A 22,877-nucleotide genomic window follows, 5' to 3' on the forward strand; every position below is an offset into this window, starting at 1 on the left:
AGGAGATTCTGTGATTCAAAACCCCGCAAGGGCTGCCCCGGCTGCCGAGCCTTTCCCCGCTAGCCCCAGCAGGGAGCAGCAGGAGACCGCCGTGCCCGTCCCCGCACACGCACGTACACACACACACGCACACACACACCCGCCCGACACCGGCCCGCCGGCAACCCGCAAGGTCACGGCGCTCCGCAGCGCCCCGCGCAGCGCCCGCAGGTGCGCAATGCCGGGGGGGCGGGGGGGGAAGGGGGAAGCGAACAGGGAGGGAGGCAGAGAGCGAGGGCCGAGGCCGCCCGGCTCCCGGGGACGCCGCCGGCCGGGCCCGCCGCAGCTCCGCGGCCGCGGTCGAACGCGGATTATAAGGGACGGTTCTCTCCGCCCCCCAGCGGAGTCTCCCTCCGCCCCCGTCCGCGCTCCCCACCCCTTCCTCCGGCCGCGGAGAAGGGCATGGAGTTGGCGGGAGCCTATAAAAGCCCTTGAGAGCGCGGCGGGGCCACGGCGCTGCGACAGCCTCCGCCGCCGGGCCGCGCACCATGTCCCACCACTGGGGTTACGGCAGCCAGGACGGTGAGTGCCCGGCGGCGTGCGGTGCGGTGCGGTGCGGGACACCTGCCGGCAGCTCCCCGGGACGTGCCGGCTGCGCGTCGCACCGAGCCCTTGCCCGGAGCGGGAACGAGCTCGGTGGCGCTTTTTATTTATTATTTTTTTTTTTTTCCCTTTTTTATTTTTTTTTTAACCTTGAGATGCCACCTGCGCCCGAGCGGCGAGCCAGGCGCGCCGCGAGGTTTTGCCTGGAGCATCTCCTGGTTTCCCTACTGTCGTTCCTTTACTCGGGTCACGCAGCAAGGAAGAGGGGAGGACGGACGGGGCGCTGCTCCAAGCAGGACGGGGTGGCCTCTAGAAGGACGCCCCGGTAAAACCCCAGCCTCAGCCTCCAAGGCTCAGGGACTGCCGGGTCCCTGCCTTGGTCCCCAGGTGGGGTTTCCCCTCATCTGTGTTGCCAGCACCCTCAGCCCGCACAGGTGGGGCGTGATGCTGTGTGCTGCGATGCACATCATGATGCTAGCGTTAAAACATCCCGGTTTCTAAAGTGAGGGTTGTCACTTCTGTCCCCCGAGCCTCGTGTCTTTTCCCACTGAGCCGCTGAATGCTGTCTTGCAGGACCCGCTCACTGGCATGAGCACTTCCCCATCGCCAATGGAGAGCGCCAGTCCCCTATTGCCATTAGCAGCAAGTCGGCCAAGTACGACTCCTCTCTGAAGCCTCTCAGCTTCAGTTACGATGCCAGCACCGCTAGAAACATCGTCAACAACGGGCACTCCTTCAATGTGGAGTTTGATGATTCTTCCGACAAGTCAGGTGAGACCTCATCTTTGTGTGCACGGGTAGAGGTGGGAGAAGCTGCTGCTAAAATCTCTACTGAGGCCATAGGGTTTTTTAAAAGACAAAAAAAATACCAAAGTGTTTTGGTTTCGGTAAGGTTGGGATTCAGCCCTTAGGGATTTAGCATCCCACGCAGCTCCTTGAGGCTAAAAGCTGAGCTCCTGTTAGAAGAAAACTAAGCCTCTCTGGGCAGTTTGGAGCTCTCCTGCTCTAAACTCCAGAGAAGTTAATTGCTTTATGTTTGTTTAGATCAGAAGGGTTTGGATAAGGGCTCAGCTGTGGAGTGAAAAAAAAAAAAAAAAAAATTAATGATTATTTGACGAGAACAATTTTAGGTGTATCTCATCACAAGCTGTCGACCAAACAGTTAAAACAAAAGGTAAAATACATCATAGGAGGAAATTGTCCTTAGAATAACAAAGGATTACAGTTCACAACTTGAAGTGGAAATAGTTTGGAAATAGTTTCTTTGGTTATCAAAATATTATTTCATATTTCTGAAGCCAGTATGCTCCCAGGTTAGTACAGGAACAGAGGAATGATTAGAAAATACCTCTTTGTTCTTTCATAATTTAAACAAGTATTATCCCTGACGTTTCTTGACGCTGGGCTTCCTAGATAAAGATAATATATCTGACACATTCCTTCAAAATTTGCTAGCAGGCAATCATTCCACAGCATCTTACTGTTCATCTTGGTGTACGGTGAAATTAAGCACCGCATCCTGCAAACCCTTTACTAATCCTTACTGGAAGGAATGGCCGCATTGATGGACAGTTGCAACAAGGGGGTTGTAGCTTGTCTTTGATTGTAGTTTTTCAGCTGGCTGAATTTGCAGAAATCATCACCCTGCTACAATGAATGTGCCTCTATTTTTAATTTAGACAGCAAAACCAATCCCATTGTAAGTCACTGCCTTCTCTAGGCAGTGCCTGATTTAACTTGCTTGAGCAAGTGCCCTGTTTTTCCTGAGCTTTTTGTTAGCAATGTCATTTAGGAAATGGTGCTGAAAACAAATAATAAATGCCTATTAAAAATTGGGGGGGGGGGGGGGGGGGGGCGGGCGGGCTGTTTGCAGGTAATAGTGTAACAGTATAAAATGCAGTATGAAAGTATAACAGACGTTCACTATTGCACTAAGAATTTGACTTTGTATTTTAATTATAGCCTTTGTACTGATCCATATTAAGTGGTCAGCTGTAAGTGTTCACAGTTGTATAAGTACACGTGGGTCCGTGTATAATTTAGAGCATCCATATTAGCATTTGTACGGTTTAAAGAAAAAAAAGGAGAAAGGTATTCTGACTTCTTGGTGTTTATTTTTCTCGGTGCATTTTCAGCACTGAGGAGCTGAAGGAGCTGAATGCATGTTCATTTAAGTGTCATGTGGAATGAGGTAAATGATTCGGAGTACAAAAAAAAAAAAAAGGGATTATCTTTTCACCAGACGGCATGCTGCTGAGTCTGCTGCTGCTGAGCTCTAAGGAAACAGGTTCAGGTCTTCACAGTAAAACAAAACTATTATGTGTTCACTTAGTATGTGCATAAGTTTGGAAAGGCTGTGAAAAATCAGGTTGTATTTGCTAACTTGGGAGGAAAAAATGGCAGGAACATATAATAATCGAAAGAAATGTCTGTAGGAAGAATGCTTTTTCTGAGAAAAGTCGGTGCAGAACCAGAACATCTGTGACAGGGATCCTCTGACAGATATGCAGTGACACAGCTTTCAGAGTGGGAGGATAGGAGATGCAAGTAGAAACGTTCTCAGTAGCTCTATTAGTGAATCAGAAGTTGATTATTCTTTAGAAAAGAAAAAAAAAAAAGCATTAAACAGATCTCTATGAGGCCAGGTAAGGGTAGATCCTTCAGTATCACATTTACTATTGAAAATTAAAGTGCATAGAATCTACCTGGCAGCACACTTAATGGCTTCATTTGTATGCAGTTAACTAGGTAACCTACTTTCCTTACACAAAATAGAGCTGTCTGACTTGGTTGTGCTTGATTCACTCCTATTTCTGAATTTGCAACGCGTGTCCCAAAGTCTTGGTTAGACATCACGCAACAGTCAGAAAAAGAAACTATGTGAAATTATGTGACTTACAGAAGATAATGAAGCAATATTTTACAAAATCCTGTAAAATACATCCCACGGGCTATAGTGCGTGCTCCTTCCCGTATGCAGTAATGAATTATCTGGGGTAGTGAGTGCAAAATGAAGTAGCAAGATCATTGCGTGCGTGTCGTGAAGATTATTCACAAACAAAGAAGTAGATCCATTCTTTAAGTGTCTTCAGGCTCGTAACCAATGACACTTAAGTAAACTGAACAGCAATTCTAGGTATTAATGTCTGTTTGACTCCTGTTCTTTGGGGTATGTAAAATGAGCTCTTGCAATAAAAAGTAGAGGTAGTAATAGTATAATAAAAATAGATAAGAAAGTTCAAATAGTTTTATCCAAACATGTATTTTGAAGTAGCTGTTCCTTATTTCTTTGATTCAGAAAATATGTAATGTGAATACTGTTGATCACAGTTAACAACAAGTAGATACCAGAATAATCAAAACTTTGATATAAAATATTTTTCCCCCAAACAAAAGGCTCTTCCTCCCAAGCGTATATTTGTTACGTTATTTGTGTGTGTACAAAAATACGTAGTATAAAGCTTCTGCCCATATCGGTAAAAACCTAAAAGAAAAAATAGGATTTCTTAAAGTGATATCCCATCTATATTCTTTAGCATAGTAAGGATGTAAAATAAAAGTTTAACTTTTTAAACAAAAATAATCTATGTGCAATTTATGTGATGTATCTTCACAGAAGAGTGCTTTCTTCTCTGCTTTTAGAAGATCTCTTTACTAGTAGGTGGAGCTTTATAGATATAACTCTTGATTAGGGTTGTAATTATGCCTGTGACCTATACAGTTTTCTCTTATGATGATGTCTTAATAGAGAAAGGATGTTAAAGTCTTTGTGATAGCTTCAGAACCTGACTTGCTTCTATTTCCTTGTTAATTTTATTAGATATGCTTAGATGTTACTAAGCACACTTAGAAAAAACCTCTTCCTAAGCCATCACCCCCCATACTCCCAAATGGAAATTTCAATTCTTGTAGTACAACCTTCGAATTTCTTGGGCTACGTGACAGCTGTTATATTCCAGAATAAACTTCTAAAGGCTCAATCAGTTCCTGAAGTGAATCCCTTTCATATCTCACAGTTGCCAGTTGGTAGAAATGGTGTACAGAAGGAAAATTCGCAAGCCAGCATTGCCATGTTTGTGAACCCTTGTTTTGTTTACTAAAATTCCAGGATTTTCTCTTAGCTAAAATAACGCCTTCTGTCTTGTTTCCTTGAAGTCTTTAGGAATGCGTTCTTGGACTTGTATGCAGAAAGCAAACAGTGAACTTCCAGTTGTTGCTTAGGTTCTCTTCTCCTACAGTTCTTGCAGTTGCCTTCTTAGCGGTCACGTCCACTGTCTTTTAGTAATGGTGAAAGTTCAAGTATTTGTAGGCATTCATCTTTAAAATTTCTATAACTTTAAAAACAATAATTCATTATGATGAGAGTGTCACTAGGAATAAAACTAAAAATGCAGGTTCATCTGCTCTTGTATCCTGGGATCTGACCCTCCACATATGAGTGAAGCAAATGGTGCTGATTACTGTTAAATTACAATAATGGACCTTATTTTGGGAACTTTATAGCAAAGGAGTGTCTCATTAAGGGTACTAATTTTGTCATATAAACGCTTTGTAGTCTGCCGTAAAGATAAGCATAGAGTCTCAGGCACTTTAAGAGACAGAAGTAAGCAGCAGCTTCTCAGAGCTGTAAAACCACAGGAAGTGACTTGCATCAAGAAAGCCTCAAGACCCCAAAAGAAGATTTTGCAGTGTACTTGCAATGTGTCCTCTATGTAACTGTCCCAGAAAACTTCTCAGGATTCACCTAAAACCTGAAATTCAAATGGGGAATTCTCACAGCAGTAGGCGCTGTATCAGTATTTTCTAATCATGTGTATGATGAGCTTAAAGGAAGAACTGGCTGCTCATAGCTTGGATGGGCATACTCTTCACGGGGTAAGACAGTTTCTGGATGGCCAGGCCCAAGGAGATGTGGTGAATGGAGGTAAAGCCAGTTGGTGGCTGGTCACAAGTGGTGTCCCCCAAGGCTCAGTATTGGGGCCAGTTCTCTTTAATGTAGAATCATAGAATGGTTTGGGTTGGAAGGGACCTTAAAGATCATCCAGTTCCAACCCCCCTGCCACGGGCAAGGACACCTCCACTAGAGCAGGTTTCTCAAAGCCCCATTCAGCCTGGCCTTGAACACCTCCAGGGATGGGGCATCCACAGCTTCCCTGGGCAACCTGTTCATTATCTTTGTCAATGATCTGGATGAGGGGATCGAGTGCACCCTCAGTAAGTTTGCAGAGGACACCAAGTTGGGCAGGAATGTCGACCTGCTTGAGGGTAGGAAGGCTCTCCAGAGGGATCTGGACAGGCTGGATCGATGGGCCGAGGCCAATGCGATGAGTTTTGACAAGACGAAGTGCTGGGTCCTGCACTTGGGTCACACCAACCCCATGCAGCACTACAGGCTGGGGGAAGAATGGCAGGAGAGCTGCCCGATGGAAAAGGACCTGGGGGTGTTGGTTCGACAGCCAGCTGAATATGATCTAGCAGTGTGCCCAGGTGGCCAAGAAGGCCAACAGCATCCCAACTTGTCTCAGGAATAGTGTGGCCAGCAGGACTGGGGAAGTGTTTGTCCCCCTGTACTCGTACTGGCAAGGGTGCACCTCGAGTGCTGTGTCCGGTTTTGGGCCCCTCACTACAAGAAAGGCATTGAGGTGCTGGAGCCTCTCCAAAGAAGGGTAACGAAGCTGGTGAAGGGTCTGGAGAACAGGTCTTATGAGGAGCGGCTGAGGGAGCTGGGGGTGTTCAGCCTGGAGAAAAGGAGGCTGAGGGGAGACCTTCTCGCTCTCTACAGCTACCTGAAAGGAGGATGTAGTGAGGTGGGGGTTGGCCTCTTCTCCCAAGTCACAGGTGATAGGACAAGAGGAAGTGGCCTCAAGTTGTGCCAGGGGAGGTTTAGATTGGATATTAGGAAACATTTCTTCAGTGAAAGTGTTACCAAGCATTGGAACAAGCTTCTTAGGAGAGTGGTTGAGTCACCGTCCCTGGAGGTTATTTAAAAGACTTGTAGATGTGGTGCTGAGAGACATGATTTAGTAGTAACTTGGCAGGGCTAGGGTAACAGTTGGACTTGATGATCTTAAAGGTCTTTTCCAACCAAAATGATTCTATGATTTTAAGTCAATCAGCAATTAATTTATTCCGTAACAAGAATATTATAATAACATATCTTAGCTGTAGAATGTGACAGAAGTGAATTGCAACTATGGTGTAAGACTCTAGAGACATTACTAAGTGTTCTGGTAACTTCTCTGATGGCTGAGTCCCTTAATTATTAATATTGCTGCTGAGATAAAGATAATATTGAAATCCAGTACAGAGTCCCAAATAAATCTGACACTTTTTGCAGATATTCAATCATAGTGGAACTTAAAATTATGAGGAGACCTAGGGAAATGAAAATACTGTATTGACCTTGGAACTAGCACCCCTTGGGACACTTTCAGTAGTTGTAATCAAATATGTTGGCAAATATAATTGTAAATATGAATGAGGAAGCTTTAACTGTCTTGAATTATGACTTGCTGTAAACAAACCAATTTATTTTGTTGTATTTGTTATTCAACATAATTAGCGCTCCTTGGTTGGCAGTGTGTTGCTCTGAATGTTCTGCCACTGTTGCTCTTTTCCTATATTTCTGCCTCAGCAGGTAAACTGAGGAAGAAACACGCAGGTCAGTTGACCTTAAGGCACAATTTTTAATCCAAGTCACTGCCACTGGACTATTTTTAGGGTTCTCAGCTCCGAAGATGTAACATTAGCTATGCCAGTATATTATTGCAAGTTAGCAGTATACAGTCGTGGATAACTTTAGGTTACGCTGCATTGTGGACCTTCAATGTGCTGACTCTTCTGAATCGTAAGTCAGGGAACTAATTGCTTATAGCTTACAGTATTCAGGCACCTGCCCATGTGTCGCAAGTATTTTGTGCAGTGCTTGACTAGAAAGTCGGAGGTCCCAGAGGGTGTCTGATCATTAAGTCATTTCCCTAGTGAACTGGGGTCACCAGAAGCTGCAAAGGATATGAAAGCAGGTGACTTGAGAATAGTTCTGGTGCTTCCAGGAACTGGAAGGGAAGATGAGAGGGCTTCGGATCAGTCCTGCGTGTTTCAAGCCTTCATTTCTTTACAGAGCCCAAAAGTGCCCTTCTTTGCTTATTTCAACTTTTTTTTTTTTTTTAACGTGCAACTTCTGGGCAGAAATTTGGCATGGATTTTGTGTTTAACAGTCCTGGCAACTTCCTTCCCTCCTTCCAAATACCTCCTCTAGAGGTGCTTTTAGTGCAAAACCAGGAGAAACTAGTCAGCTGTTATCAGGTAGAGCTACGTGGAAAAGCCTCTTTTTAAGACATAATGAAGCTGTGTGCCACATGTCACCATGACTACTCTTCCCAGCTGATGTATTTGTTCATTTACTTGTAGGCATGAGGGACTGCTGCTCGCACCTTAAGTCTGTTCATCCTTCATTAGATCTCAATATAGTATGAGCACCGTGTCCCATACACAATTTTCAGTTCTGTAAGCAGCCACTGAGACTAGTGATATAGCTATTACCCCCAGAAATTAATCCAATTGTTAATTTTAAAAGAATTTTAATACTTAGGACTTTATTCCTTTTAAGTCACTGTCAGCTCATGCAGTGTGAAACACGAGGCTTGAAGGCTGATCAGGATCTCAGTACAGCACCTCACGACTCTCAGAATCTCCATTTAAGAGACTACATGAGAAATAAATTCCCTTGGTCCCAGGGAGTGGGAGGAAAATTAAGAACCTAAATGACTTTGTATCCTTCAGCAGGTCAGAGCCTCTCTGGCTGATACCCGGTCTGAACGAAATAGTTCAGCTGAGGTGAATCAGAATCACTGACCTGCTGCCGATAGACACGTCTGCAGACCTGCTGCTTTTTGGCAGATGTTTCATTCTGGTCTATCTCTGTGGAACACCCTTGTTGCCTTATCAGGCTAACCCCCTACCGAGGTCAGAGTAGGGTGGTTTTTTTTTTTCTTTTGAGATACCAATTACGTAGTTTTTTTCTTGGTGAAACCTACTGCAGATGTTTTCTGCAAATATGATCCCTACGGTCAGATGCTTGCGTGCTGTCTTGCTCTCTTGCCTGTCGTGATACAGCGTCCTAGGAGGAATGTCTGAAAGAGATAACATAAAGAAGGAAACATCTCACAAAATGTGACGCTACGTGCTCCACGTTTCACAGAAGTGACAGCTTACCCTAACTGAACTCTTTAGTCTGTCAGACAGGGAAGCCCATCCTTGCATAAGAACACAAGGCTAATCCCTGAGCATCCTCATAAGAGCCTTTTTTGTGCCATTAATAGTGCATGGTGCTCGATATATATATATATTTATTTTTTTTTCTCAAGTAATGCTTCATCTACTTTGTCTCCTCAAGGCCTGTTTTCTGTCATACAGATGTCTGTGTATACACAAAAGCTTACAGAACATTAACATTAATGTATATACTATGCATATATTTACATATACCTACAAGGTCCTATACACTTGCACGGCTACTGTAGGCTGAAACAAAATCATGGTTCTCTTTGTGCCAAAGCAATGTGTGTGTAAGAGGGCTGTCCTCAAAGGTAGATCCTTGAAATGACACGCTGCTAGGTGTTTGTTTGGTGGAACCTCAAATAGAACTAAATTTCTTAAGTTTTCATCTCTGGCAATCCATCATCCTGTAGTGAACACGTTATTTCAGCTGCTGGAAGAGGCTTTGCTGTCAGTGGTTTCCATTTGAAGAACACTTTCTCATTCTGCACTTTCTCGGAGTAACAAACTTTAGAGGGGTATTTTTCTTACCCCACTAATTTGTATGACAGGAAGGACTTCATTCGAACTCATGAAACGATCTTTTAGTTCAGCCGTTTTGATTACTTCTTTGATAGGCTTATTGCCTTGATGAGATTTAGTAGTCTCCTGCTCTGCATAGAGAAAACATCCTGTGGGTGGTAAGTAATTAACAGTAATTCCACAGTATTACTGCACAAAATTTGCTGTGGATGCTGCCAATTCCTGGAAAAAAAGGTATGAAGTGGTCCACAGTATTTTTTACAGAGCTATCCCTTTCTGTGTGGGAAAGGTGACCACCTGGTGACTTGTCTTTACATAGAACAGCGAAGTGTGGCCTCCGTAAACAGCTGTCCCAGATGCAGCGAAATGGCCTGCAAGTTCTCTGTGTTTCCGAATATCCTGAGAAAGTGTAATGGAGACAAATCGAGTTCACCTTCTTTATCCAAGAAATCCCACAGACATAAATAGAAGAGTTTGTGGGGTTATTTGACTTTCGAAATTAGTGCTGCTAATACTTATATTCGCCTAATTTAGAAAATGTTGTGAGATCATTTAATAGCAGTGCAGTGTAATTACTGGATGTTACTACTGTAACTTCTCCGGTAGAGTGTAGAAGGTTGGAAAGAGTTACCACTTTTTAATCTAAGCAAAGTGGCTCCAGATTTGTCTCGTTGTAAGCTTTCAAATAACTGTCCAGTAGGGGGGGAAAAAAAAAGTTGCATTTTCAAGCTGTGACCTCGTGGGCTGTTACACATCTGTGGAGACCAGGTTACTGATGGAGATTGAGTTGAGTAGGATGAACCTGTAAGAAAAGAATGTGTTTATGTGTTTCCTGGGTTGGATGGTGCTGGCTTCACCTTGCATCCGAAGCTGTGCTATGTAGCAAATACATACGTATTTCCAGGATGGTGTACGCTAATGCCAATTTCAATAGGAGGGGAGCTAACAAGGAGATGCTCAAATACGGATCAGAATTTCCCCATCCCTCAAAAAAAGGGGATGGAAAGGTTGGGCTTCTGTCATCAGTGTAGCGTGAATCAATGTTCATGGCACACAGGACAGGGAAGTTCCCAGTGTGAATGTTGCTCTGATTCTCAACTTTTACTTGGCAAATGCTCCTGGCATTTATTCATAGTTTAAAAAGCTTACACGGGGGAAAAAAAACTGAAGCTCTAACACTTCTACTTTGCCTTTTAAGTGTTAATTTTAAATTTTATTTCTTTGAAAAGGCTGAGAAGTATGAAAAAAAAAACTGCTTAATGTAGGCTAGAAGAAGAAGAGCTGTTCTGTAATTAAGCCTGCTGAATTTGTATTCATTTACACTAATCTAATTATTACTTTCTTTGAATGCTCTGCTGTGAGTCAAAATAAGCTAGTGCTGGATTTGAGAACCACAGAATGAAAAAAGTAAGCAAAAACCACAAAGAGATTTTTCTGCATCTTTTGAGTTTTACGAGACTATAGCAAGCTATACAGAAATAACACTGCAAATGGATTTAAGAAGATTGCATGGTTCTGCTTTTCAGCATGCTTTCCATCAATTAATACTGGCAAATTAATCTGTGCTGCGCTAGTGCTTTCTGGGGTTGAGGAATGGTGGAACCTCAGTCCGTTTGTACCTGCTACAAGCAGCAAGTCCATTAGCCAAAGGAACTGAAACTGAAACATTGCAGCTCCATGGCATCATTTTTTAAATGAAACATGATATTGTGTGGATTAAATGATTTTTGCATCTGTAAAGGCGTAGCAACCAATCACTTCATTTTCAGAAGGAGCTAATGCACGTTTGCAGTCGCCATTCTGGAAAAAAAAGTATTCTGTTTTGTAGTCCTGTACTTGAAACAGTTATGCTTCTTGGCAACTAGCACATGCAGAAACATAAAAGTAGAATAAGATATGTTCCTATTTAATTGCTTTAAGTAGCCATTCTTCTTTGTATCACATAGTTTGGCAGTAGGTAGGGCAAGTCTTGGTCTGTTGGCTGTTCAGTGTATCGGAAATTACAAATAGCTCAGTGGAACATACATTTACATTTTTGAAATAGAAGTCTCCCGACATACATATTTCTAAATATACTTACCAAAGAAGGAGTCCCAGGCAAATACTAAATTTGTCCCCTGAACCCAAATTTTGCATGTGTAAGGCACACCAGTGGAAACTAATGTGTTTTATATAAATCTTATATTTAACTTTCAGTTTTTTTAGTGAAATCCTTTTCACCACTTTGAGTTCCCCATTGCCAAGTATCCACGGCCATTGTTGTCCATGCTTGCGTATAATCAGAATTAGTCAAACCTGAACAGACAGTGACCTTTTCCTATCTGCATTTGATGTATATTTTCCACACATGCACATGTTGTGATAGTGTCTAGACAAATTGCAGACTGAATGGAAAACATCTTTATTCCACAGCACCATTTTGTTTGTGGCACAAACACAGAGCACACTTGTATGTAATATCTGATGTCAACACTTTTCTGTCACTTTATTTTAGGTATATATATTTATGTGTATATATAGAGAGAAATTGATCTCTAAGATACATAACACTTCAAATTACATTTTAATTTTTTTTTTATTTTTAAATATCTGCATCTTAAAAGTTTAATTGTGAATTCGAGACGCTTAGGAAAAAAAAAAAAACAACCAACAAACCACAAACCAGTGTGAAACCTTGCTCTAATAACTTAGATAAATAGCTCTATTTAATGGAACTATTTGTTATTGTTCTGTGCTTTATGCCGCGCTGGAGGAGACATTGCCTGTGCCTTGAGCATTTTGCAGCCATAGGGCTTGATCCTGCGTATCATAATGGTGGTTGGCCACAGTTTAAACGCGAGGTTAAAATGAAGGAGCGGAATAAGGGAGCTCAGGGGAACTCGCTCCTGTGTAACTGAAAGTGTGTAATGGCAGACAGCGGAGAGCATAAGTAAATGCCTCTTGCTTCCAGATTTAAAAAAAGAAGAAAAAAAAAAAAGTGCCTCTGCAGGCATTGCCATTCTCACCACCATTTTTCCAAACTCATTCTTGAGGAGTAAAGGATGGGAGGGACAAGAGACTTGCACTGGCATCTCTGCCATGCCTTACACCCTGCCTGGGGCTTTACCTTGCTGCAGCCCCTGGCTAACGGGTGTTTGGGTTTAATTTGCACCAAAAAGCATTTTGCTCCATCCAATCCACCCTGGGATTTGCAGGATTAAGGCCTAAATGGATAAAGTATCTAAAACGAAGGGGCAGAGTACATTAGTAAGTGAAAGATGATTTGGTCTTTGAGTGTACTTTCATAGAATAACTCTATAGGGGCCTCTTGCAATGCCTATTCTTGGCCTTTTATTTATTTTGTGACAGAAAAGTTACATCATTAGCTCTCCCCTTGTCACCTGTAGTACTAGCATGCCTGTTAAAGTTGCCGATGAGACACTCACGGTAAAGTCACTTATGGTTTTATATGTTTATTATTGATTTCTGGCATATTGCAGCGATGTACCGTGGAGGATGATCTGGAGTAGCATGGCAGCATGCAGAGCAATGAACTCTCATTCACTTGGAAGACTTGAGATGGACGTTCCAGCCTGAAGTGAGACTCGATAGCCAAAGGTTATGGAAGATGCTAATGGAGTCTCTTTGCTTTGCAGTGCTGCAAGGAGGGGCGCTGGATGGAGTCTACAGGCTGGCACAGTTTCACATTCACTGGGGGTCCTGTGAGGGCCAAGGGTCTGAGCACACTGTGGATGGTGTGATGTATGATGCAGAGGTAGGATGTGCTTTACATTTTCTGGTCTTCTGTGTATAATGATGTATTCATTTATTTATTTAAACTTTTCCACCGTGGTAGCAGCTTCCCTACAAATCTTCATAGGGCAGGAGATCGTAGGGGTTACCGTAGAAGATACTGGTACAATGCCACCTCAGGACCTATTCCCTGCAACCGCAGAGATTAGAATTGGAGGACTAATTCATGTCAAAGAGACTACAGAAGCAGAAAAACCCACATTAATTATCCCTGGGTTTTTTTCCCCACTTTCTCCATGACTTGCGAAGAAACAGAATCGCAGCACCTCTGTACTTGCACATCCCCTTTTCCTGGCTTCAATTTGTAACATCAGAGACATTTAGATAAACAACAGAATAATTTGGGGGCAGACCCTTTCATCTTTTGGTAGCAAAGAAACAAAGGGAGCTGTGAAGAGGGCATGTAGCAAAGTGAGACTTCGCAGGCACAATTCGTAATATCCTTAAGATTCCAGATGTCCCTTGGACCTATTACAGTCTCCTTACAGAAATGGGAGTGACTTAATGCTTTGCATCCTACCTTCTCTTGTCCCCTGTTTAGAAATCTGTGATGCTGTGACAGACTTCTTAAAACCCTTTCATAAATGCACATGGACTGAACAAGCCTGTGATTTGCATTAACAGATGAAAGAAACGGCTCCACAAATGCATTGGTGCTGCTTTTTCATGAGATAAAGTAGCCTTTGTCTTAACCGAGGAGCTTGCTGTTGCCTTGTGTCTGTTCACAGTACCATAATTACTTGCTCGACTTGACTTGCAGATATGGGGAAACAGCCAGATGAACTTCAATTAGAAATAACTCAGAAATCAAAAAGAAAGCAACATCCTGGCTAACGTGACCTGGAGATTAATTTCACGTTTGTTTAAAAGGCTTTTTAGAACAGGTCAGGATGCTTCTTTAAAAACTCTATAGATTGCAGGTCGGATCTGTAGCTAATGCCTCTTCTCCCTGACACTGGACAGTCATGTCTTTCAGTGTTGATAGGAACTCCAGGATATATAGCATTAAAATACTGTATCAAAGTCCTGCAGGCTGCATGCAGGAAAAACTCATGCTGAAGATAACAGGAGTTTCACCAAACTAAAAGCAGAATGAAGCAGCCAGTTTGCATTTAAAACTCATTTGGGAATAAGAGCGAGAAGCAAAATAAGATGCACGACAGAAATCTCTTTGCATAGATGAAACTTGAAAGTAGATGAATGATTCAACAAAGTCTTAACTGTACACAAAAGTTTTTAAATCTCAGCAGTAAAACACTCTCTGCTTTTAATGTTTAATAAATTACTTCCCTGCATTCTCACTTGTAAAATATTGTTGATGGAATGTCATCTTCATAGTGCTGCTTGTTTTCTTGCTCCTAGCTCCATATTGTTCACTGGAACGTAAAATATGGTAAATTTGCTGAAGCTGTGAAGCATCCTGATGGTTTGGCTGTGGTAGGCATCTTCATGAAGGTTAGTTAAACTTTTTCTTTTGTATTATTTGGATGAGTCCAGTGTGTTGATTGTGTTGCAGGGTGACTTAAGAACCTAAATTGTAGAATAAGCCAGCATTATGCTATATTGCATAAACCCATAGCAAACTAGATGGTTCTCCAAATTCTTGGCTTTCTCTACTGTCCTCAAACCATCTACATATAAAAATTGTACAGCAGCAATGGAGACTGCCACCCATCAGTGTGGAGAGCCCATAGCACCATGTTTGCCTTCACCATGACAATGACGCTGCTGTAACTCTTGTCAGTGCAAGGTGATGTACGTAACTGACAAAGCTATGTGTGCATGAATCTGCAGTAGGACCAGCCTAAATAACACCTATTTTCCTTTTCCTGTCATTGTTAAATGTCCAGAGCATTTTGTCTTACTTGAATTGTCTTCACAGCGAGTTGGAAAAGCTGATCGCTCCCCAGCAGTGTGCATTCTCTCCTGGCCTCGGCTGTATTTTATTAGGAGGGTGATTTCTATGAAAAAAAGAACAGCTCAAGGCCAAAAATAAATCCACACACTGTAAATGAAAATAACTTTATTCTGCCCAGTGTCCTTGGCTGACCTACTTGTACTGACTGTCAACTGGCATGATTTTACAGAGACTTCTTACAGTTCCAGTCACTTTTGCTTTAATTGTCCTGTTATGTAAAGAAGCGTTGCTAGCAAAATGCACTATAAAATGCTTCCTCGAGAACTGTAACAGAAAACTAAAGGTACCATGAGAGTGCATGGTTATTTTCTTTTCACATGGTTTGTATTACAGGTAGGAAATGCCAAGCCTGAAATACAGAAAGTTGTGGATGCTCTGAACTCCATTCAAACCAAGGTAATATTTGCTCTCTGTGTTGATCGACACCAATCACAACTGCACTGTTTTCTTCTCCAGAAAGCAGATTATTTACTTTTTCCCAGTCTGCTACGTGTACAAAAGTGTTTTTTTTAAAAAAAAAAACAAAAACAAACCACACAAACCCCTTTCTGCCATTAGTGCTGATGCTTCTCTAATCTTAAATGCGAAAGATTCAAATGAAGTTGCAGTACAGGGCAGGGAATACTAGGTGTGGTGATCATTTTTTTTTATCTCTGTGACTATGCTTCTCTGTCTTTTAATTGCGTTTAAATTATAGGGTAAGATTCATCTTCCTAATCTAAACTACTCTTCTAGGTGCCCTTTCTAGTCAGTGGTGACAGATGCAAAAGGTACTTCTCATCTCTGCGTCTGGGATGTATTTCCTTCTTCCAAGGGGGCATGCTTCTCTTGGCTGTTTCTAGAGGGAGTCCAGATAAGTTTGATCAGGATATATAACACTTAGGGGGGAAAAAAAACCCACAACTGTCTGTAATTTAAATATTGTTTGAAGTGTGTATGTAAAGAGAAATTAAAAGTAATTCCTGGGTAATTAGGTGCCTTCATAGTGGCTAAAGGCCTGTGCTGATGAGAAATGTGCAGGAAAAAGCAAAATGGCCAGGAAAAGTAAAGAATGAGACTACGCTGTTATCTTTGTCATCAGGCTCCCCTTGGGATAAGTGGATATTGCCATTTACTGCAATAGGATTTCCAACAGATCTCTCAGGTTCTCTGTTTCCAGTGCAATCAGTGTATGTGGCATCTGAAAACTCATTGTTCGTTCAAGCAGGGTCAATGTGTTTCTCTAGGAGTAAGGAACATATTGTTTCTCATTTCAAATGTGGAATTTGTCTTTTAAGTCTTATAATGTAAGAAATATATTGCTGAAAGCCTTCGACCCGAAGGTACTCAACACTACATGCCAAACTCCCTTTCTGCCTTTCTCCAAACATGGAGTTTCCCATAGGAGACTTTACTACTGCAAGCCCAGCATGCGTGTGTGGTCTCTCTCCTGACATTAGCCCAACTACTTTCTTTATTGTAGGGGAAGCAAGCTTCCTTCACAAACTTTGACCCCACTGGGCTGCTTCCTGCATGCAGAGACTACTGGACATACCCTGGCTCATTGACCACTCCCCCACTGCTCGAATGTGTCATCTGGCACGTTCTGAAGGAGCCCATCACTGTCAGCCCCGAGCAGGTAGGTCTCCAATGGATGGTGCCAGTAGGTGCGTATACTGGAGTCGTATGGATTGCTTTGGTTCAGCCCTCCTGCTGATCTATGAAATGTTACTGCAGAGCTATGCAGAGCATTAGCTAGCATCACACATCAAAAAAATAGGTATCTGGAGTGGTTATCCTCTTCTGGCAGTACTCCGCTTCTGTGCGTGGAAGTAGAGTTTGCTGTAAAATGTAAGGCATTTGGTCCAGGGAAAATGTCAGGAGTTCTAAAAAACTTAATCAGGCTTTCCAGATACCTGGTTAGAGCTGCCATGTGGTAAAAATGTGGGAAATCTGTGGCATGCATGGAAGGACCATTTGCACACACAGAGTTCATCTAGCATGTATTGTGAGCATCAGTAGGTTTGCTGTATGTGCACACATCACCTGTCTGGGTGTACTTGCCCTGAAAATACTGGGTTTACCAAGCATCTGAAGAGCATGTATTCTGCATCTGCAGTCTTGCACCATAGATCTGTAGTTGGTTGGTTGATCTTCCAGCATTTCCAGGACACAAAAGTCGTTTTACGAGTTCTATTCAGAGCAGAACAGACCAGGAAATCCCACACAGAATTGAGACGATCGTAACAAAACTGCATTGTTTGGAAGAGGCAGAACTTGCAGATTCCAGAAGTCTGCTGCCTAAAAAAATTCCTCTATTCTGTTGAGCAGCTTGAGGAGGATAGGAGTCTTCCTACTAGGAAGGACTTTGTGCAGATTAAATCACTCCTGGCCCTAGCTTCCTGCAGCATCCATTAATGAATTACATAGAGGGAAGATTCCATCCTTGGGTGTGCATCTCTGTGCTTGGAAGTTATAAATACAATCTAGAGTCTATAAATATAAACTAGCCCTGAAGGGCTTTAGTTTACCCTTCAAACTCTTAAATCCCTTTGGGGATTTGTGAATGGCAAACGTGCTAACAATATACACATAATTCTAGGGGGGTTATTCAACTGATGTGGAAAAAAAAGTGCAACTGAGCTGTTGTGGGACTTAACATAATAAAAGATAGAATAAATGATAAGGAAGAACGATTGGAAATAAATATTACAGCAATGATTACAGTTAATAAACTGCAAGGGAGTATTAAAGTTGACACTGTTTACTTGTTTTAAACTACTGGTATTGCTATTGATAAACCAAGGTTTGCAAATAGGGTTTTATTGTAGGGCAGGAGCACATTCACCAAAATAGAGTTGTTTTTCCTACTACACCTACTTTAACCACCCACAAGTGGTAAAAGACACCACTTGTTTCTCCCACACACACCCTTCCATATTACCATCAACACGTCAAAGATGGGTTTGAGATCAAAACAGAGTGTGTGGCAGCTTGCCTTTTCATTCCAAAACTGATCAAAACAAGAAACCATAGAGTAGAATATTGACAGTGGGTTTAAGTTGAATTGGTTTTCCAAAGATAGATAAAAGCTGGCTATTACAGCAGGGTGTAGTGAGCCTGTTATCATTTGCTGTAGCGACGCAGCAGTTCCTGGCAGAGGTTGAGCTCTGAACTTTGTTCTGGTCGGTCCTGAAGGTAAAGTCCTCTCCTGGCTGGTGACTGCTGCGGACCCTCCTCCTTGAATGAGGGAAAGCCTGGCCTGCAGCCCAACTCACACAGAATCCTGTATCCCACCTAAATATTTCTGTCAGCGGTTCCAGACATCTCTGTGAGATCACATTTGGGGCGGGTTATTATTTTGGCACAGTCTTTTTCTTATTTTTGTAGATGCCCACTTAGACATCAAGATGCTTTTACTACATCAGACTGTAAACACCAATTTTACTTTAGGAGCAAGCACTAAAACCTTACAGTGTGCTCCCATTGATGTGGAACAGTTTTCCCTCTGACAGTATTTGGAAATCTAGATACCTTGAATTAATTTGCCTGCTTTAATTTGACCCAAGGGTAAGGTCAATTTTTACTTTTTTAATATTGACTGGACACAAAAAAATCCAACTTTCAAAAGAGCCAAACCAGTACAACTTGCAAAGGATTCTGAAAGGGTTTCTGGATCAAGGACAGACAGCTCTTTGTGCACAGGAGCTGGGGCCTAGGTCTCTGTTTTCTGTGCTTGCTTAGTTCTTGTTGCTAGGATGTTTTGTGGAGAGGAGAGCCTGTGTCAGGGGCAGGAAATGGTGTGGATGAAACGCAGAGACACGTGGGTGGTGACGCCATCTCTAGACCATTAGCGCTGGTGAAGCTTTGAGCTGTACCTCTGGCTCACACCCGATATATAATTCAAATAGTCCTGCTGAAACAAAAGTATGCATTTGAGGATGTTTGTGCCTTTTTCCACAGATGTGCAAACTCCGTGGCCTTTGCTTCAGCGCTGAGAATGAGCCTGTGTGTCATATGGTGGACAACTGGCGCCCATGTCAGCCTTTGAAGAGCAGAGAAGTCAGAGCTTCCTTCCAGTAACCTCGGCCCTGAGTGTGCTAGAAATTGCTGTGTTTGTGAGGAGCCCCTTTTGCTAAGCACAAATCAAACCTTTGCCGTGCGTGCCCTGGCAACATCTTGTCTCCCAGATCCATTCTTTCTTTCGCTCCGCGTCTACAATGCCAGCTAATGAAATGTGAAAGGCTCTTGGCCAAATAGGAAAGGGTTCTTAAGGTGTGGTGTTGGGGGAGGCAATGGGTGGTGGTGGCTGTGTGCGTTTGGGTGACTATTTCTGCGACTGACACTTTGGTATAACAAACAGTATGTTGGGTACTTGGGAGAGGATATGGTGATAGCAAAATAAGCCATTTTAAGAAACCTCATCCACAGGTATGATAGTACACGTAACTAACGATAACTTGAAGCTTTGTGAAAAGCACAGGAATACAGAATCTAGATATGATTTAGGGGAAAAAAAAAAGTATTTTGAGAAAGTAAAGCAAAATGAATATTGAGAATTAGACTACTTAGATTTTAAGAAACTGACATGTAAATATTTTTGAGACCGTTTTACACTTTTACCCATGCTATCAACAACCTTGATTATGTCTTAATGGTAGTGTTGGATTTTTTTAATTAAAAATGTCCTAAATTAAGTATTATCTTTAAAAGCTGTTATTACCATAGAAATAATACAAAATATCTTTTCATTGAAATAATATATGCTCTAATTTAAAGAGGAAAATAATATTGTATTTTAGATAACTTCTCTAATAAATCTATACTTATATTTTTGCTTCCATTACGTCATTTTAATTCAGGAAAGGAGTCACTAATGTTTGTGTTGTTGCTTATTAGACATAATTACTAAACATATAGTATATTGGGAATTGGCTTCAATGACACCGAAGATGAATGCAAACCTATATGGATGTGTTAGGACATTTTCTCTAGCTAGTTCTCTGTTAACAGAAGGAAGTGTTAGTTTTGAGCAATCACTACAAATTATCATCAAAGTTGACTGCATAATTAAAGATCCCCTCACAAGAGTTTTGAACAAAATCATACTGAACAATGGACTTCTCCAAACTAGTTGCTTAAACATTGCCTCTAAGTGTCAGCCCAAAAGCAAGGTGTCTTATCTTTATGCAGAACATCTATTCAGTCTTCTTCTCCAACTGGTCTAAACCTTTCAAGGCTCTATCCCCGGTGTTTGGTCTTTAGCTTCACAGTACGGTATCATATGAATGATTTCAACAGAAGATTTTCTTTCCAGCAGAAATTGCTGAGCAAGACGTTAACTTCCAGTAATTTCCATTGCTGGATCTTTACTAACTGAGTTCTTGTGTTTTCATGAATGCAGATGCAGTAGGTACCTAAATATAGATCTGTTCTAAATACACAGGATCCGAACAGTACTACAGGGGGCTACCCTCCTTTTCAGGCTCCTGGCTGTTGTGAGAAAAGCCATCTTCAGATCTCTCATCTCATTGGATTCTGGTCCTGGTTTTTAAGGCAATGTATTATGAGCTTCCTCCCCCATAGCTTTGTAATTTATAAGATATCAGCTGGGCAGGCTACGTTCTAAAACCCCTGGGATCTTTAAATGGAAGGAGGTCTTTAAAGGAGTGAAACCTTTTCAGAGTGTGTACAAACATCTTTAGAAAACTGTCAAATATCCCTCTTCGAAAAGCTTCCCTGTTTCAAATACCACCCCACCACCACCAAAAAAAAAAAAAAAAAAAAAAGCCACAAACAAACCTCAAAACCAGAGCAGAAAAATAGTGTTCCTTTGCTGCAGGTCATTTGCTCTAAATTCAGCTTTTCTGAATGGAGCTATGAAGGTACTTGTCTCTTCCTGTAACAACTGTGCTGACTAATTCAGGTTCTTCATGTTGAGTGCTTTCCTGACTCGAAGTGTCACCCACAGGCCGGAGTGCTGCATGTGTCCCCTAAACAATATGAGGGAGGTTACACCTCTAGAATGAGAATTATAGGTCCAATACATTGTGGCTTAAAGCTGCTGAAGCAAGACAAGAGGAAACACCTTACAGAATCGCAGGATGGCTGAGGTTGGAAGGGGTCTCTGGAGATCATCTGGTGCAACTCTTCTGCTGAAGCAGGGCCACCTAGAGCAGGTTGCGCAGGACCATGCCCAGATGACATTTGAGTATCACAGAATTGTCAGAGTTGGAAGGGACCTCTAGAGATCATCTAGTCCAACTCCCCTGCTAAAGCAGGGTTGCCCAGAGCACATCACTCAGGGCTGCATCCAGGCGGGGCTTGAAGATCTCCAGAGAAGGGGACTCCACGACCTCCCTGGGCAGCCTGTTCCAGGGCTCTGGCACCCTCACCAAAAAGAAGTTTTTCCTCATATTTAAATGGAACTTCCTATGTTCCAGCTTGTGCCCGTTGCCCCTCGTCCTATCGCTGGGAACCACTGAAAAGAGTCCAGCTCCATCCTCCTTCAACCCACCCTTTAGGTACTTATAAGCATTGATAAGGTCTCCCCTCAGCCTTCTCTTCTCCAGGCTAAAGAGTCCCAGCTCTTTGAGCCTTTCCTCATAAGGGAGATGCTCCAATCCCTTAATCATCTTTGTTGCCCTGCATTGGACTCTCTCCAGTAGTTCCCTGTCTCTCTTGAACTGGGGAGCCCAGAACTGGACGCAGTGTTCCAGTTGTGGCCTCACCAGTGCAGAGTAAAGGGGCAGAATGACCTCCCTCGACCTACTGGCCACACTCTTCCCTAGGCAGCCCAGGATTCCATTGGCCCTCTTGGCAACAAGGGCACATTGCTGGCTCGTGGATAGTTTACAATCCACCAGGACCCCCAGATCCTTCTCCTCCGAAGTGCTTTCCAGCAGGTCCACCCCTAACCTATACTGATGTCTGGCATTCTTCCTCCCCAGGTGTATCTCCAAGGGTGGAGACTTACAGGCTTAAGACCCACTTATTTCAGCAGGAAGCATCCTGTTGCTGAAGCAAAGTGCTTGTTAGTCACAAACACTAAGCTCTTTCCTGGAATTGTGTGTGTATGCCAGAAGTTGCTCTTAAAGGTAGCAACCCTACTCTTTCCATAGTGATTACATGTTATGATGCTCCTAAAATTAAAAATAAAATATGAGAGCCCCAGATTTCCAAATTTTAACCCTATATCTTGGCAACTATGATACCCTGACTACTAGGTAATAAGACTTTCTGAGAAGTGGTAATCTCATTGGTACCTGTACAGCTTAAATAGTATCTAGGCTGATACGTGACAAAGAATGCAAACTTCTGCCTGATGCCTAGGGTCAAAACTTGCAAACGCCTGCAAAGTTCTAACCACTGCTGTAATATAAAGTTCCGTATCTCATACTCCGTCTCACTTCAAGGTTGCTCCATAAATAATAAGTAACAGCAAAGACAACCAATGTGAGCCGTATATTTATAATCTTGTTTACACGAGCCCGTCTACCTGGAATGTTGCCAGCGCCATATGTTTGTCTTTGCTGAATATGAAGTACTCCTGTATTCAGCCAGACAATGCAAGCTGGTGTTCGTAAGCCACATACATGGTGTACAGGAAGAGCCGGCTGTACATCTTGCCTGTGTGGTCTACCAGGGAACGCTGTTCTTCATTTTTCTTTTTTTTTTTTTTTTTTTCTTTCTTTTTAAACGAACAAGCTTAGAGAACCACCCATCAAAATCCTCACAAAACCCCCTCTCTCCAGCATAAAATGGTACATGAGCTTGTCACAAATTCACACTTTGCTGTTAGACTCCT

General features: G+C 42.4%; 1 protein-coding gene across 2 annotated transcripts; it reads left to right on the top strand.

Annotated features, from left to right (window-relative positions):
• The first annotated feature begins 246 nt into the window (after positions 1-246).
• Positions 247-20,837, top strand: LOC141463502 (carbonic anhydrase 2). 2 transcript variants are annotated; one of them, XM_074145951.1, is made up of 7 exons: positions 247-561; positions 1,156-1,353; positions 13,017-13,135; positions 14,536-14,628; positions 15,425-15,487; positions 16,554-16,709; positions 19,034-20,837. In XM_074145951.1, exons 1-7 carry the CDS (start codon positions 528-530, stop codon positions 19,151-19,153), a joined length of 783 nt encoding a protein of 260 aa, XP_074002052.1. In that variant the 5' UTR covers positions 247-527; the 3' UTR covers positions 19,154-20,837. The 2 variants fall into 2 exon arrangements, with proteins under 2 accessions (XP_074002052.1, XP_074002053.1); XM_074145952.1 differs by lacking the exons at positions 247-561; positions 1,156-1,353 and adding an exon at positions 10,739-10,788 and having other exon boundaries at positions 19,034-19,912.
• Positions 20,838-22,877: the final 2,040 nt, after the last annotated feature.

The sequence above is a fragment of the Numenius arquata genome, chromosome 3 (genome assembly GCF_964106895.1).
Source record: "Numenius arquata chromosome 3, bNumArq3.hap1.1, whole genome shotgun sequence".
Classification (NCBI taxonomy): domain Eukaryota; kingdom Metazoa; phylum Chordata; class Aves; order Charadriiformes; family Scolopacidae; genus Numenius; species Numenius arquata.

Coding starts and splice junctions, on each gene's coding strand:
- LOC141463502 (XM_074145951.1), top strand. CDS start 528: ATGTCCCACCACTGGGGTTACGGCAGCCAGGACG. Junction 1,354..13,016: donor TGATTCTTCCGACAAGTCAG/GTGAGACCTCAT, acceptor TTTGCTTTGCAG/TGCTGCAAGGAGGGGCGCTG. Junction 14,629..15,424: donor TGGTAGGCATCTTCATGAAG/GTTAGTTAAACT, acceptor TTTGTATTACAG/GTAGGAAATGCCAAGCCTGA.